Here is a 13,439-nt window from a genome sequence, read left to right as displayed (position 1 = left end):
CTACCTTTCTACTGTTTTTTCATTCATTTTGAACGTCCTCCTAAAGAACCATGCGTTGCACTCTCCGTTTTTCGCAAAGTGACTAGGACTGAAAAGAAGGAAAATAAACAGAGAAACAAACAAGTGTAAGTGCGGCAAGAAAAGAAGAGACCAGACCGATGATGAATACCGGTGACACCTACATGCTAAGGTACAACAAAAGAAAACACCTAGCACTGCTACTATTCGAATTAATAAAATATGAAAAAAAAAAAGATGACTTCAAGCCAGATTTTGAAAATGATGAATTTTACAACCAGGTAGAAAACTTGATAAAATTGTTATTCAATTATATATTTAATTTAAGTGAAGAAAATTACACAGACTGCAATGATCACATCCCTCATGGATGTTATCATTCCAGTTCTTCCGAAAATTTAAGCGACGTTTTAACAAATTCTAGTGAAGATGATGAAGAACTATCGAACTTTTTCTCATTTAAGGGAGTCCAAGCGCAGGAAGGGGACACTTCACATATTGATAATGCCGAAAGGGAGTACAAACTGGAATACATACAGTCCAATAGAGGGGGTGTGAATGCTAAGGAGAGTTCCATGGCGACCTCCAGATCATCTTCTAGCAGCGCGTCCAACACAGATGACAATATATACAATGTTACAAGTGTACCCTTAAAAAAGGACAGACCCAATAAGGCATCTTTCCAAAAACAGAATCATCAAAAAGAATCACCTCACGAAAGAAATAATAACCATATGTCTGAACATTTTTTCAATCTTAATTTAAAATGCAACCAAAATACACAAACGATAAAGGAAAAAAAGAAGGTGGAAAAACAAATATTAACCATCTACTATAAGACCTTCTCATCTAATATCATTGATATGCTTTTAAATAGTTTAACCGTAGAAATTTCAGATGTTATTTTATTCTTCCTTTTCGATAACGTTGGAAGTGTTGACGATATTAGTTCCTTCTTTACCAAGGGACATTACACCTTTGAGATGATACACACATACATTCATAAGAGAGAATTTACTTGTGATGAGACGACTTCAGGTAAGGGAACATATAAAAATAGATGTGAAAACAGTCCATCCGATTTTAAAAGAATTCACCAAACAGATGATACTAAAAGTATAACCATCATGTGCAAGGAACAAGAGGGGCATACAAATAATATGGCGGGAAATTTTTTGAGAGGACAAAATATAGAGGAACGGAGCCCCCCCCTTGACGCCAAAAGTAAGATTGAAGGAGGTCCATGTCTGAATCAAGAATGGCCTACTACAAACACCAGCGCTCAAGGAATCACAGAAGATGACACAGAAAATGGTGCAAACGGGGAAAATGAGGAGGAAAACGGTACCTACTACCTAAGCGAAATATTGCCTGAAGAAGATGTAAAAGATATAAACCACCCCTCGACCAACAACCATCCTCCAGACGTTTCTAAACTAAGAAATGCTTCCATCAAAGAAGACACATTAATCGTTGAAGATTTCCACTTCCAGTTAAACAAGTCTTCTGTTTTGCTCAACAAATTTATCAGCATCTTAAATGTACATTTGGAGAAGCAGAAACATTTCAAATTTTGCACTGATATATTTTTCGTAAAAAATTTAAGGTTGAGCTTTTTGGAAGCATCCAAGCCGTGGATTTTCTATTGGTGTATTCACACTATCTACATCTTACATAACGATGTAGAGATTGAGCAGAAGTTAGGTAAGAGCACCTTCCGTTATATAAAACAGTGCGTCTTCGTCTATCTAAATAAAATAAAAAACGAAAATGGAGCCTTCGGAGGTGGACTAAATCAGTACACACACATAGCGACTACCTACGCGGCGGTATGTGTATTTATATACCTGCACGATGAGGAAAATAATTTTTTAAGCTTTCTCGATAGAAAAAAATTACACTCCTATATTCTTAAGTTAAAATGTAAAGATGGTTCATTTCGATTACACAGAAATGGGGAGATAGACATGAGAGGTACCTACTGTGCTATAGCAGTATGTTCCATGTGTCACATACTAACTAATCAAGTAAAAAAAAATGTGGAAAAATATATTCTGTCCTGTCAGAATTACGAAGGCGGATTTACAAGTGAGAAATTTCAGGAAAGTCACGGAGGTTATACCTATTGCGCCTTAGCTACTTTATGCATTCTAGGAAAAGTTCAAAAAGTGAATATGAATAAATTAGTACACTGGCTAATTAACAAACAAGGGAACTTAGAGGGCGCATTTATGGGAAGAACCAATAAGTTAGTGGACGCTTGCTACTCATTCTGGATTGGATCCATTTTCTTTCTAATAAATGAAATGCATATATTAAAGCAGTTCCTCCGGAGTTCCAAATATGAAAGTAAAAAAAAGCGTATTCGTGGAAGAGGACAAATTGTGGATAACAAGGATTCCCTCAATTTTAATGCGCCAAAAAATTTTGAAAAATTAAATGCAATGGGAAGCAGTTCAAATGGGGTAAAAGGTGAACATCCCTCTATCGACGAAGCGGATAACCACGGAACGATTAATAAAGCTAAAGGCAGTGATCACTTCGACTGCATAGATGCACCGTCCAAATTTGACCACATGAGGAAGAAGAATACCCCCATGACAAATCAAATACATAAAGAAAAAAACAACTTTGAAAAATACAAAAATAATTTTCTGCAAAAAGAAGTCATGTTTAATATGAATTTCTTAAAGCTCTATTTGCTCGTATGCTCTCAAAGCAATAAAGGCGGCATGAAGGACAAGCCGATGGAAAAAGTTGATTATTATCATACGTGCTATGCCTTAAGTGGCTTGTCAATAATAGAAAACTACATATTCTCACATCAGCCAGACAATGAGAAATACAGTATGGACTATATGAACCACCTGAACAGAATTCACATCCTTTACAATATAACCGTTTCAAAGGTATACAAAAGTTACACCTACTTTTCGCCCTCTTTCCCGCTAAGTGAAAACAAGGTTAACCACCGAGTTGGGAAGGGTGCTTACTTATATTTAAAGCGTCTCCTTTGCTGACATTACCACATGTTCCTAGGCCGCAATTGTGCATGTTCGTATACACGCAGTTGCTTCTTACATATTTATGTATCGATAGCGCATGGCGGGAAAGCTGCACTAACGGTGATAACATAGATAAAAGAAAAAAATTATAAACGCTTTCAACAATTTGGCATTTTCCTTTTTTTTTTTTTTTTTTCTCTGTTGTTGTTCTTTCTTATATTCACCACCTCGCCGTTCAGCAACCTTTCATTCGTCCTTGTTTGTATCCTTTTTAATTTTTTCTTCCCGTGATGCATTTGCTTAGCACAATTCCGCAACTCTGTCACTTAACACTTTAACAATTTGTTCCCCATCGGAAACTTCACTTGAGGTGAGGAATATTTAGCAACACAAGTACAGTGGAAAGAACGATTTTGTGAGATTTTCGTTTTCCATAAATTTTCCCCTTAATGTGTATTTCTGCCCCCCTCCCCCTTAATATTTGGCACCCTTATGACACACTTGCGTACATGAGAAAATGGGGCTAACAGGATTAGCACTGACATTTATGTTAGACGTAGAAATATTTCACAGATTAGAAAAAGAGGAAAAAGAAAAGAACTCTTTTAAGTAAACATATGTGGGTAATAAATGCTGCGGGTCACCTTACAATTTTCGCACCGCATTATTGTACACTTAAATTATTTTACGCGCGTTTAACCTTCCTGGTTTTATTTTTTCTTCTTTTTTTTTAAAAATATTTATACATTAAATTTTCAGATATCGTATGCCAAAAAGAAATATGGAAAAAAAAATTTTTTTTAATTCCCACACCTTTGGAAAAAAAAATTTCAATTGAATGTTACCTTTTAAGAGGGCTGAAAAGTTTTCCCCTTCATCCCCCTGTTTAGCTGCAGCAATTCCATCAATATATAACAAACAACTTCACGCAGATATTTAACAAGTAGTTCTTCCACCATGCAAGGAGAAAAGAAAAATAATTTCCTATTCAATTGTTTTAAATCGTTAAAAAATACCTTAGTTCCAAGTTTTCAAGTTGCAAGGTAAGTTTCTTTTCACTTGCGCGAATATGTCACATTGTACCAGTGTACCTACCCTTCTGTTTATATAAGTTAAACTTGCGTATACATACCGATGTGAATGGGGGTTCATATTGTATGGAGGGGCACCCGCACTTCGTGCCACTTCATTCCATGCAGCAGAAACGAAAGTATATATATACGTGTGTGTGTAAACACTCTGCACAGAGTTTGTTTTTCTTCCACGAGTAATGCCTGCACAGCTGCCGCGCATGTATCACTCACGTATTATATTTCTGCTTTCCCTTACCCTATCAGATGTGATGCGCCAAAAATGTGGAGATTAGCCATGGGTGGGGTAGACCCAGCCACACCTCAAGCAGAATCCCTTATCAATTTTCACAACCACACAGTAACATATATGGTTTTTATTATGTTTACCGTCCTAATGTCCCTAAAGAGATAGACTCTCACATGCATATGTAGAAATAGCTAGGAGATCAAGAATATATATTTAACTTGTTCATCCCAGAAGAAGCAATAGCGGAACAGTTCACTCACCCCCATCATGTGAAAAATGCAATTTTCATGCAAACAAGACTAAAAGGGTGAACTGCATGTAGGCATAGTCTACATATTCGAGTGTATCTAGTTTTACGCATTCGCATTGCCTTAGTGTACATACTTAATACTATCATTTTATTATTATTATTATTTTTTTTTTTTTTTGTAACGAAATGTACGCAATTGAACGCTGTGTTCATCATCAAACATATTAGAAGGCATTGGAAATAATTCGGCAAAGACTAAAAATTGAAATAGAACGTGCATACAATGGACATTAGAATCGAAGCGGAGCACGCACACATCCGGAGTTGAAGTACAAATGTGTCTATTCACATATATATATGTATATAAAATATAAATATACATATACTCGTGTGCATCCCCTCCGCGGGACAAACCAATTGTACACTGTGCACGCAACACACGTTTGTTCTGTTGACATACTGTCATCATTGTTATACAAAATAAGAACTCGAAAAAGGGGAAAACGAAAGAAAAAAAAAAAAAAGAAAAGAGAAGTTACAATATGTACCTCTTTACGCGTGCGTTTTGCGTTTGGCATTTTTTCCCTTTTTTTTTTTTTTGGACTATATCTCCTTTTAGCGGAACATGCCCCTGATTGATGGGGGGGGGGGGGACAAAAAAAAAAAAAAGAAGATAAAAAATATATATATATGAAAAAAGGGGGGTGGTTCACAACACCCAACGAAGTTATATACAGAGCATTGTTCAAAAAAAAAAAAATAGAAAAAAAATTTATTCAAAACTGATAATAGAATCCATCGCAAATGCTTCATTTTGTAAACGGGCTTAATATATTTTAGAGCCCTTTCTTTTTTTTTTTTTTTCTTACTGTCTCTTCTTTTCCTTTTCTTTTCCTTCACTTTCTTTTCTTTCTTTTTTTTTCCTTTCTTTTTTCTTTTTAAGAATAGCACACGGTGTGTACCAACACAGGGAGAAAAAAAAAAGAAAAGAAAAGAAAAAGAAAAAGAAAAAGAAAAAGAAAAAGAAAAAGAAAAAGAAAAAGAAAAAGAAAAAGAAAAAGAAAAAGAAAAAGAAAAAGAAAAAGAAAAAGAAAAAGAAAAAGAAAAAGAAAAAGAAAAAGAAAAAGAAAAAGAAAAAGAAAAAGAAAAAGAAAAAGAAAAAGAAAAAGAAAAGAAATATTACGTAGCATAATAACGTATATTCCCTGGTCTTCCATTATTTGTTCTTGTCCGTGTTCTTCCGGTTGGTCGACGAGGTGATTCATTATAGATGGTAGAAATATCGGTGGAGCTACCACCTAAGGTGGATGATCCACCACCACCACCTAGGGTGGTGGAACCATCATCTCCTAGTGTGGAATAATCATTCTCTGTGAAAGTGTCGTCAAAGTGTTGACGTCCAATGGTAGATCTTCTTCCTCTTCCCCTACTCCTTCCTCCGGTATTACTGAGTCCACCAAAGAGGGATTTTTTTATTCCATCAAATAGGGAAGTATACTGAAAAAAAAAAAAAAGAAAAAAAAAAGGGAAGGACATACGTATACACATATACATACATATATATATATGTATGTATATATGTATATATGTACATATGTATATATATATATGTATATATGTATATGTATATATATGTATATATGTATATTTTAATTACTTTATATAAAAGGAAACCAATTGTTGGTAAGGCTATGGTTGCAATTCCACCAGACACAGAACCAACAATACTACCACCATCGGAACCACCTTTTCCTTCCCCACCAGAGAGACCATTATGCTGTAAATCGACATCAGAAAAAGAACCGGAGGAACCGGCTTGGTTTGGATTTGGATTGGGTTTGGTCCACATCACTTTTTTGCATGTTAATTTTAATAGTTCCTCATCTTCACAGTAATGCTTCTTATTTGCATTGAACCACATACAATAACCATCAGAACTATTACCCGGCTGGGAACATTTTTGCCTTATGGAATTACATGCCTTTTTAATGTTAGACAAGTGGTCGTAATAAGCTTTTTCACAGTTTTTCTTAATAGTAGCACCATTCCCACTAATACCTAAGTGATTTTTGAGGGTTTTATAATCCGAGAAGTATTCATTTAATGCTTTTACATGGCTAAAAGTGTCATCCTCCTTACTCAGGGATACGTCCTTGCACATGTCCCCACATGGTTGATCATCATGCATTTTCTTTAGGGCATCGTAAATTTGATTCATAGGGAGAGAAAATTTGTCACTACTCCCTGCATGGTTGAACAGTAAATCTCCCACGAAAGAATAGAACAAACTGAAACGCCCCGTACGCCATGCATCACTGTCCTCAGTCCCTTGATTTACATAACACCAGGCATATAAAATTCTATCAGCGTACTCCTTCATATTGTACTGACTTAATGCAGTCTCCAGTTGGCCTCTTATGTTCTCTATCGATCCATGATTACACGTTCTCTGCCCCTCCTTCTCGAATTTTTCATACAACAATCTTGAGGGCAATTCTCCTAATTTATTCCTCTATAAGTGAAATGTTGGCAGAAGCAAAGAAAAAAAAAAATGTGTATACACATACATATATACATATGCATATATATGTATATATGTACGTATATATGTACATAGGTTATATATATGTGTATGTGTATATAACATGGATGCATGTCTACATATATGTTTGAGGGATGGAAAATTTTACCATTAAATCTGGTGGGCTAGTGACCGTCTCTATTACTTCCTCCTGTTGTTGAAATATTTATAATATATTTTGAAGGGGAAATTGAAGGGGGGGATGAAATATATATATGCTATATGTTTGCCTACATATATATGTATACAAACATATATGTCCAAATATATATACATATATATATATATATATATATATATATATATATATATATATATACGCATATGTCCATTATTCCACTTACAGTAATAGTTTCCTCATCGCCTTGGCACTTTAATTGCTGTGGTGCGGCAAACTCCAAATTAGTATTTGACTGTTCTGCTTTAAATTTGTCACAATATGAACCACTGTGGCAATTCCCCTTTAAATTCGAGTGTGCATCTCGAGCTCCAGGCAATTTCGCCTTTAATTTTACACACAGGGAATCCTTATTACCCCCCGTCTGGATCCTCAAGTATTTGTAGTCATAATAATAATCCCATAATAGTTTTGCCCAATTGAAAATGTTCAAACTACTAATATCATCGTAAGAAAGCTTGCACCCGTTACTACAATTGAACTTATTCAGTTGGACATAAACGTCACGCATAGCAGTCTGTAATGTGGTCCCCCCATTAAAAACATTATTCTTTATTTGACTACCTGTCCAGAAATATAAGAACATACAGCGGTCCCCAAAGGACAGGTGATCCATTCCCTTGTTGGAAGCATGATGCCATGCTGCTGTAATTTTAGGGGCAAGGTCCTGACCAATATATTTGTATATTCGCAACGCAGACTCCAAATCATCCCCCTTCACGTCACGGCAGCATTTCTTCTCATCGCTAGTAACTGGACAATTTCTCTTACTAATTAATTCATCGTATATTTTTTGGGATGGTAATGCATCCGTGCTTGTCGTCGCCTATAAACATAAATGTAATTAAAACAAGAAAATGGAAGATATATATATGTACTCTCCCTCATTTATTTCTTTCCAAAAGGCATAAATTAATACAGGTATATATTCAATTATTAATGTTGAACAGATGACGGTCTAAGGGGAAGGGAAAAGGAAACCTTCCCCTTCACCCCTTAGACACCTTCCCTCCCCCCCCCTCCCTTTATAATAATATTCCTCTATAATCTTCCTTTTAAAAACATACCTTTACCATTTTTTAAGGAAAAAAAAAAAAGAATTCTCTTTTCACATATATATGTGTCGTAATTTTCTATATTAGGGGTAAATCTTTTCTTTCTTTTCATTCCATTCCCCTTCTAATTCGATCTTGACCACCCCCCCGTCTCTTTTTTAAAAAATAACGACATTCAATCTCAAACTTATATACCTATATGTATATTTATATACATATCCCATATATATATGGGATATGTATGTGTTCGATATATATAACTATATATAGGTATATATACATATAAATATTATTCTATTTTTTTTTTTTTTTTGGGGGGGGTGGGGTAGGGGGTGTATACATATGTTATATATATATATATACTTCCTATATATATGTATATGTATCATATATGTATACATATATAAGTATCTATGTATGTTATATATATATGTATGCAAAAAAAAAAAAAAAAGAGAAAAAAGAACAATTTAAAGCATGGAAAGAGCATGGAATAATGATCGAACGTTATTCTAATACTACCCCCCCTAGAAATAACAAAAATAAACATCAAAGGTTATTCCAACAGAACAAGATAATGGAAAACTATAGGGGGAAAGGAAAAGGAAAAGAAAAAGAAAATAAATTTAAAAAAGAAGGAAATGGAAGGGAAAGAAAAAGGAATAGAAAGGGAAAGGAAGGAAAAGGGGAAAGGAATAAAAACAAAAGGAGAGGAAGGAAATGGAAAGGAAAGAAAAAGGAAAGAGAAGAGAAAGAAAGAAGTAAAAGATACAATGGAAAGAATAAATAAGAAATAATACCACAGTTCCTTTTCCCCCCCCCTCTCTCAGATTCTCCTTTTTTCCTTTCTTTTCATTTATTATTTTATTCTATTCCTTCCTCCTCACGGGTCGATTCCATTAGTAATACTTCCTCGATCTTCTACTACATGCGTCCCCCACTTCTTCTCCTTTTAAAAACCTACTTCTTATGGAACCATTATTTATTATCCTATAATTTTATACAATTATGTTCGAAGAAAAAAAACATTCTCCATAATTACTTATTTATCATATGACTATGTGAGAACACCCTATATCCACATTTCATATATATAGAGATATAAAAAAGAATATATATATATATATATATATACATGAACTGATATATTATTACACATATATTGTATATACATATGCATCTATATACATATATATATGTTACATACACATATGTATATACATGTAGGTATACATAAAATATACTCCTACATGCCTATATATATACATATATACATATACATATACATGTATATATATGTATATATATAGGCATATGTATATGTATATATACGTATGTATACGTATATATTTAGAACCATTATCAATTACTCTTCTCCTATGCCCCCATAATACATATTAATTAGTTCTATATTCCATATAAAGGACTATAACAGAATTATTCCATGTTAACTACCATTCTCCATATTTCTCTCACATTAAAATCGACCTTGAAAAAAAATTCTAGATATATCATTCACATATACTAAGGCCATATTACATTAAACCTAATGTCCCACAGTACAAACGGAACAAAAAAGAGTAGGAAAGATACTCCCCTTAGACCCCTTTCCTCCACCAACACTAAATAGTTCTCCTTACCCCCAATCCTACATTCCCTTACCCCCAATCCTACATTCCCTTACCCCCAATCCTACATTCCCTTACCCCCAATCCTACATTCCCTTACCCTTAACCTAGAACCTGATTCCTCTTCTGTCCTTACACACCTTTTCCTTTCCTCCATAGACCCCCTTTCCTTTCCTCCTTAGACCTCCTTTCCTTTCCTCCTTAGACCTCCTTTCCTTGCTCCTTAGACCCCTTACTTCTTTCGTCCTTCAACCCTTAGAACTCTTCCCTTCCGCTTAAACCGTCTATCCTTCCCTATACCCCCTTTACTTTCCCCTTAGACCCCCCTTTTCCTACCCCTCCTTCAGACTCATTCCCCTTCCTTAAACCACAAATTTCCCCCCTCCATATATCCCGTTCCCTTCACCCGTTAGACCCATTCGCCTTCATCATTAAGATCCCTTCCTCTACTTCTTTTTTCGGGAGAGATTGACTAAACACCAGGCCACATTGTTGTTTTAAAAAACCGAGGAAAGAACCTTCTTTTCATTTCCCCCTTACACAAATAAAGCTAACCTCAAAATCCTACTCCAATAACCCTACAACCTTATTCCAATAGCCCAACAACTTTATTCTAATACCCCTACAACCTTACTCCAATACCCCTAAAACCTTACTCCAATACCCCTAAAACCTTACTCCAATACCCCTAAAACATTACTCCAATACCCCTAAAACATTACTCCAATACCCTTAAAACCTTACTCCTACACCCTTAAAACATTATTCCAATACCCCTACAACCTTACTCCAATACCCTAAAACCTTTATTCTAACACCCCCAACAACCTTTATTCCAACACCAATACAACCTTATTCTAACAGCCGTACAACCTTATTCTAAAAATCCTACCACCTTATTCTAACACCCCTACAACTGTATTCTAGCACCCGAAAAAATTTATTCTAATACCCCTACAACCTTATTCTAACACCACTACAACCTTATTCCAACAATCCTACAACCTTATTTCTACAACCGAAAAACTTACTCCTATACCACTTAAACCTTCAAACGTTTTTCCTCCCTTAAAATCTATTTTCCTTTCTTCCTGCTTAAATTCTCTTTTCCTTCCAATAAAACCCTCTTATTTTATTCTTCCTTAAACCTTCTAACCTTTCACATTAGATCTCAATTCTCCCTCCCTTTTAAAACTTCTTCCTGCCCCTTAAAACTTCTTCTTTTCTCTCTTTTAAATCTTTCTTCTTTTCCTCCCTTTAAACCTACCTTCTTTTTCTTTCAACTTTTTTTTTCTTCCCTTTAAACTTTCCTTTTTCTATGCTTCATTCCATTTCCTTCTTTCATTTTCCTTAAAAACTTTTCCCATTAATTCTATTTTCCCCCTTTACCTTTCTACCTATTTTTTTTTTTTTCACATTTTCCTATATCTATTTTATACACTCCTTCGAACATTCTAAATATAATATCCTCCCCCTTTCCATTATTATTTGTATATGTACACCGTTAAAAATAAATTACATATATATAGATGCCAATCCCTACTATGAATTAAAAATGATTATTCTAATTTCCCTATTACATCATTATATATATTAATGCACCCCAACTAAAGGGAAAATTGGACTAAGGCTTCAGTTTATAGGGCTCAGGCTTTAGGATTTAGGGTTCATGGGTTTAGGGTTCACGGTTCAGGGTTTAGGGTTCAGGGTTTAGGGTTTAAGGTTCAGGGTTTAAGGTTCAGGGTTTAGGGGTTTAGGCTTTAAGGGTTTAGGGTTAAGGGTTTAGGGTTTAGGGGTTTAGGGTTTAGGGTTTAGGGGTTTAGGGTTCAGGAATTAGGGTTCAGGGTTAAGGGTTTAGGGTTTAGGGTTCATAGGTTTAGGGTTCATGGTTTACGGTTCGTGGGTTTTGGGTTCATGGGATTAGGGTTCATGGGTTCATGGGTTCATGGGTTCATGGGTTCATGGGTTCATGGGTTCATGGGTTCATGGGTTCATGGGTTCATGGGTTCATGGGTTCATGGGTTCATGGGTTCATGGGTTCATGGGTTCATGGGTTCATGGGTTCATGGGTTCATGGGTTCATGGGTTCATGGGTTCATGGGTTCATGGGTTCATGGGTTCATGGGTTCATGGGTTCATGGGTTCATGGGTTCATGGGTTCATGGGTTCATGGGTTCATGGGTTCATGGGTTCATGGTTTCATGGGTTCATGGGTTCATGGGTTCATGGGTTCATGGGTTCATGGGTTCATGGGTTCATGGGTTCATGGGTTCATGGGTTCATGGGTTCAGGGTTTAGGGTTTTAGGGTTTAGGGTTCAGGGTTCAGGGTTTAGGGTTTTAGGGTTTAGGGTTCAGGGTTCAGGGTTTAGGGTTCAGGGTTTAGGGTTCAGGGTTTAGGGTTTTAGGGCTTAGGGTTCAGGGTTTAGGGTTTTAGGGCTTAGGGTTCAGGGTTTAGGGTTCAGGGTTTAGGGTTCAGTGTTTAGGGTTCAGGGTTTAGGGTTCAGGGTTTAGGATTAGGGTTCAGGGTTTAGGGTTTGGTTTAGGGTTCAGGGTTCAGGGTTTAGGGTTCAGGGTTTAGGGTTCAGGGTTTAGGGTTCAGGGTTTAGGGTTTAGGGTTTAGGGGTTTAGGGTTTAGGGTTTAGGGTTCATGGGCTTAGGGTTAACAGTTTAGGGTTCAGGGTTCAGTGTTTAGGGTTCCGGGTTTAGGGTTTAGGGTTCAGGGTTTAGGGTTTCAGGGTTTAGGTTTTTGTTTTTTTTTATTGGAGAAGAAGGAAGAAAAAATCCTCGCAGACAAACGAAAACGAAAACAGGAAACTACATCAACTCAACAATGGAAACCGGGTGCGCTGTTCTATCGGCAAATAGACCAACGAGAAAAAGCCAAGGGAACAAGAGGTTCACCACAAATTACAACGAATCGAACACGATGAATCAGATAAGGAGGGGAGAAAAAAAAAATTTTTTGAATTGCAAAAAAAGGGAAACATGGATCATTTCACACAAAAGATTTTTGTGGAATATATGCCCTTGCGAACGGGCAATGCAGGAGATTTTCGCCCCTCAGAGAATGCGAAATGAAGGATGTGTTCCCGTAATAATATGGAACACGGTGGCTTATTCCAGTTAGAAATATCAACGAGTGGAATATATCACCCTCCAGAAAAAAGTGAAACGATGAGATTCATGAGGTTATAAAATGGCTACCCCAAAAAAATATCAGTAATTGGAGAAGCCATTGCATGTGCCGGTGCGTACCTCGCTTGTTCGGAATAAATAACAAATGCATTATAACTAACAATAATGAGAACATAAGTAATAATACGATTGGTAATTCCACTAGTGGACGCACTAGCCGTGCCACCAGAGGAGTTGCTAATCAGAGCATGAACAACCAAAGGATGAT

At 36.0% G+C, this 13,439-nt stretch overlaps 3 protein-coding genes across 3 annotated transcripts; 2 read left to right on the top strand and 1 right to left on the bottom strand.

The window, feature by feature from the left end:
* Positions 1-161: 161 nt before the first annotated feature.
* PKNH_0945400 (protein farnesyltransferase subunit beta, putative) lies at positions 162-3,038 on the top strand (the record flags this gene model as incomplete). The annotated part of the gene is made up of 1 exon (XM_002259438.1): positions 162-3,038. One exon carries the CDS (start codon positions 162-164, stop codon positions 3,036-3,038), a length of 2,877 nt encoding a protein of 958 aa, XP_002259474.1.
* A 942-nt stretch (positions 3,039-3,980) lies between these two features.
* PKNH_0945300 (conserved Plasmodium protein, unknown function) lies at positions 3,981-4,508 on the top strand (the record flags this gene model as incomplete). Its single annotated transcript, XM_039114081.1, has 2 exons — positions 3,981-4,066; positions 4,361-4,508. 2 exons carry the CDS (start codon positions 3,981-3,983, stop codon positions 4,506-4,508), a joined length of 234 nt encoding a protein of 77 aa, XP_038969702.1.
* Positions 4,509-5,772: 1,264 nt separating this feature from the next.
* PKNH_0945200 (KIR protein) lies at positions 5,773-8,428 on the bottom strand (the record flags this gene model as incomplete). The annotated part of the gene is made up of 5 exons (XM_039114080.1): positions 5,773-6,090; positions 6,251-7,105; positions 7,284-7,325; positions 7,519-8,178; positions 8,420-8,428. The coding sequence occupies 5 exons, from the start codon at positions 8,426-8,428 to the stop codon at positions 5,773-5,775; spliced, it is 1,884 nt and encodes a 627-aa protein (XP_038969701.1).
* Positions 8,429-13,439: the final 5,011 nt, after the last annotated feature.

Source organism: Plasmodium knowlesi, assembly GCF_000006355.2.
Source record: "Plasmodium knowlesi strain H genome assembly, chromosome: 9".
Lineage (NCBI taxonomy): Eukaryota > Apicomplexa > Aconoidasida > Haemosporida > Plasmodiidae > Plasmodium > Plasmodium knowlesi.
The sequence above is the reverse complement of the archived record's forward strand: the minus strand, read 5'-3'. Positions and strand labels throughout refer to the sequence as shown.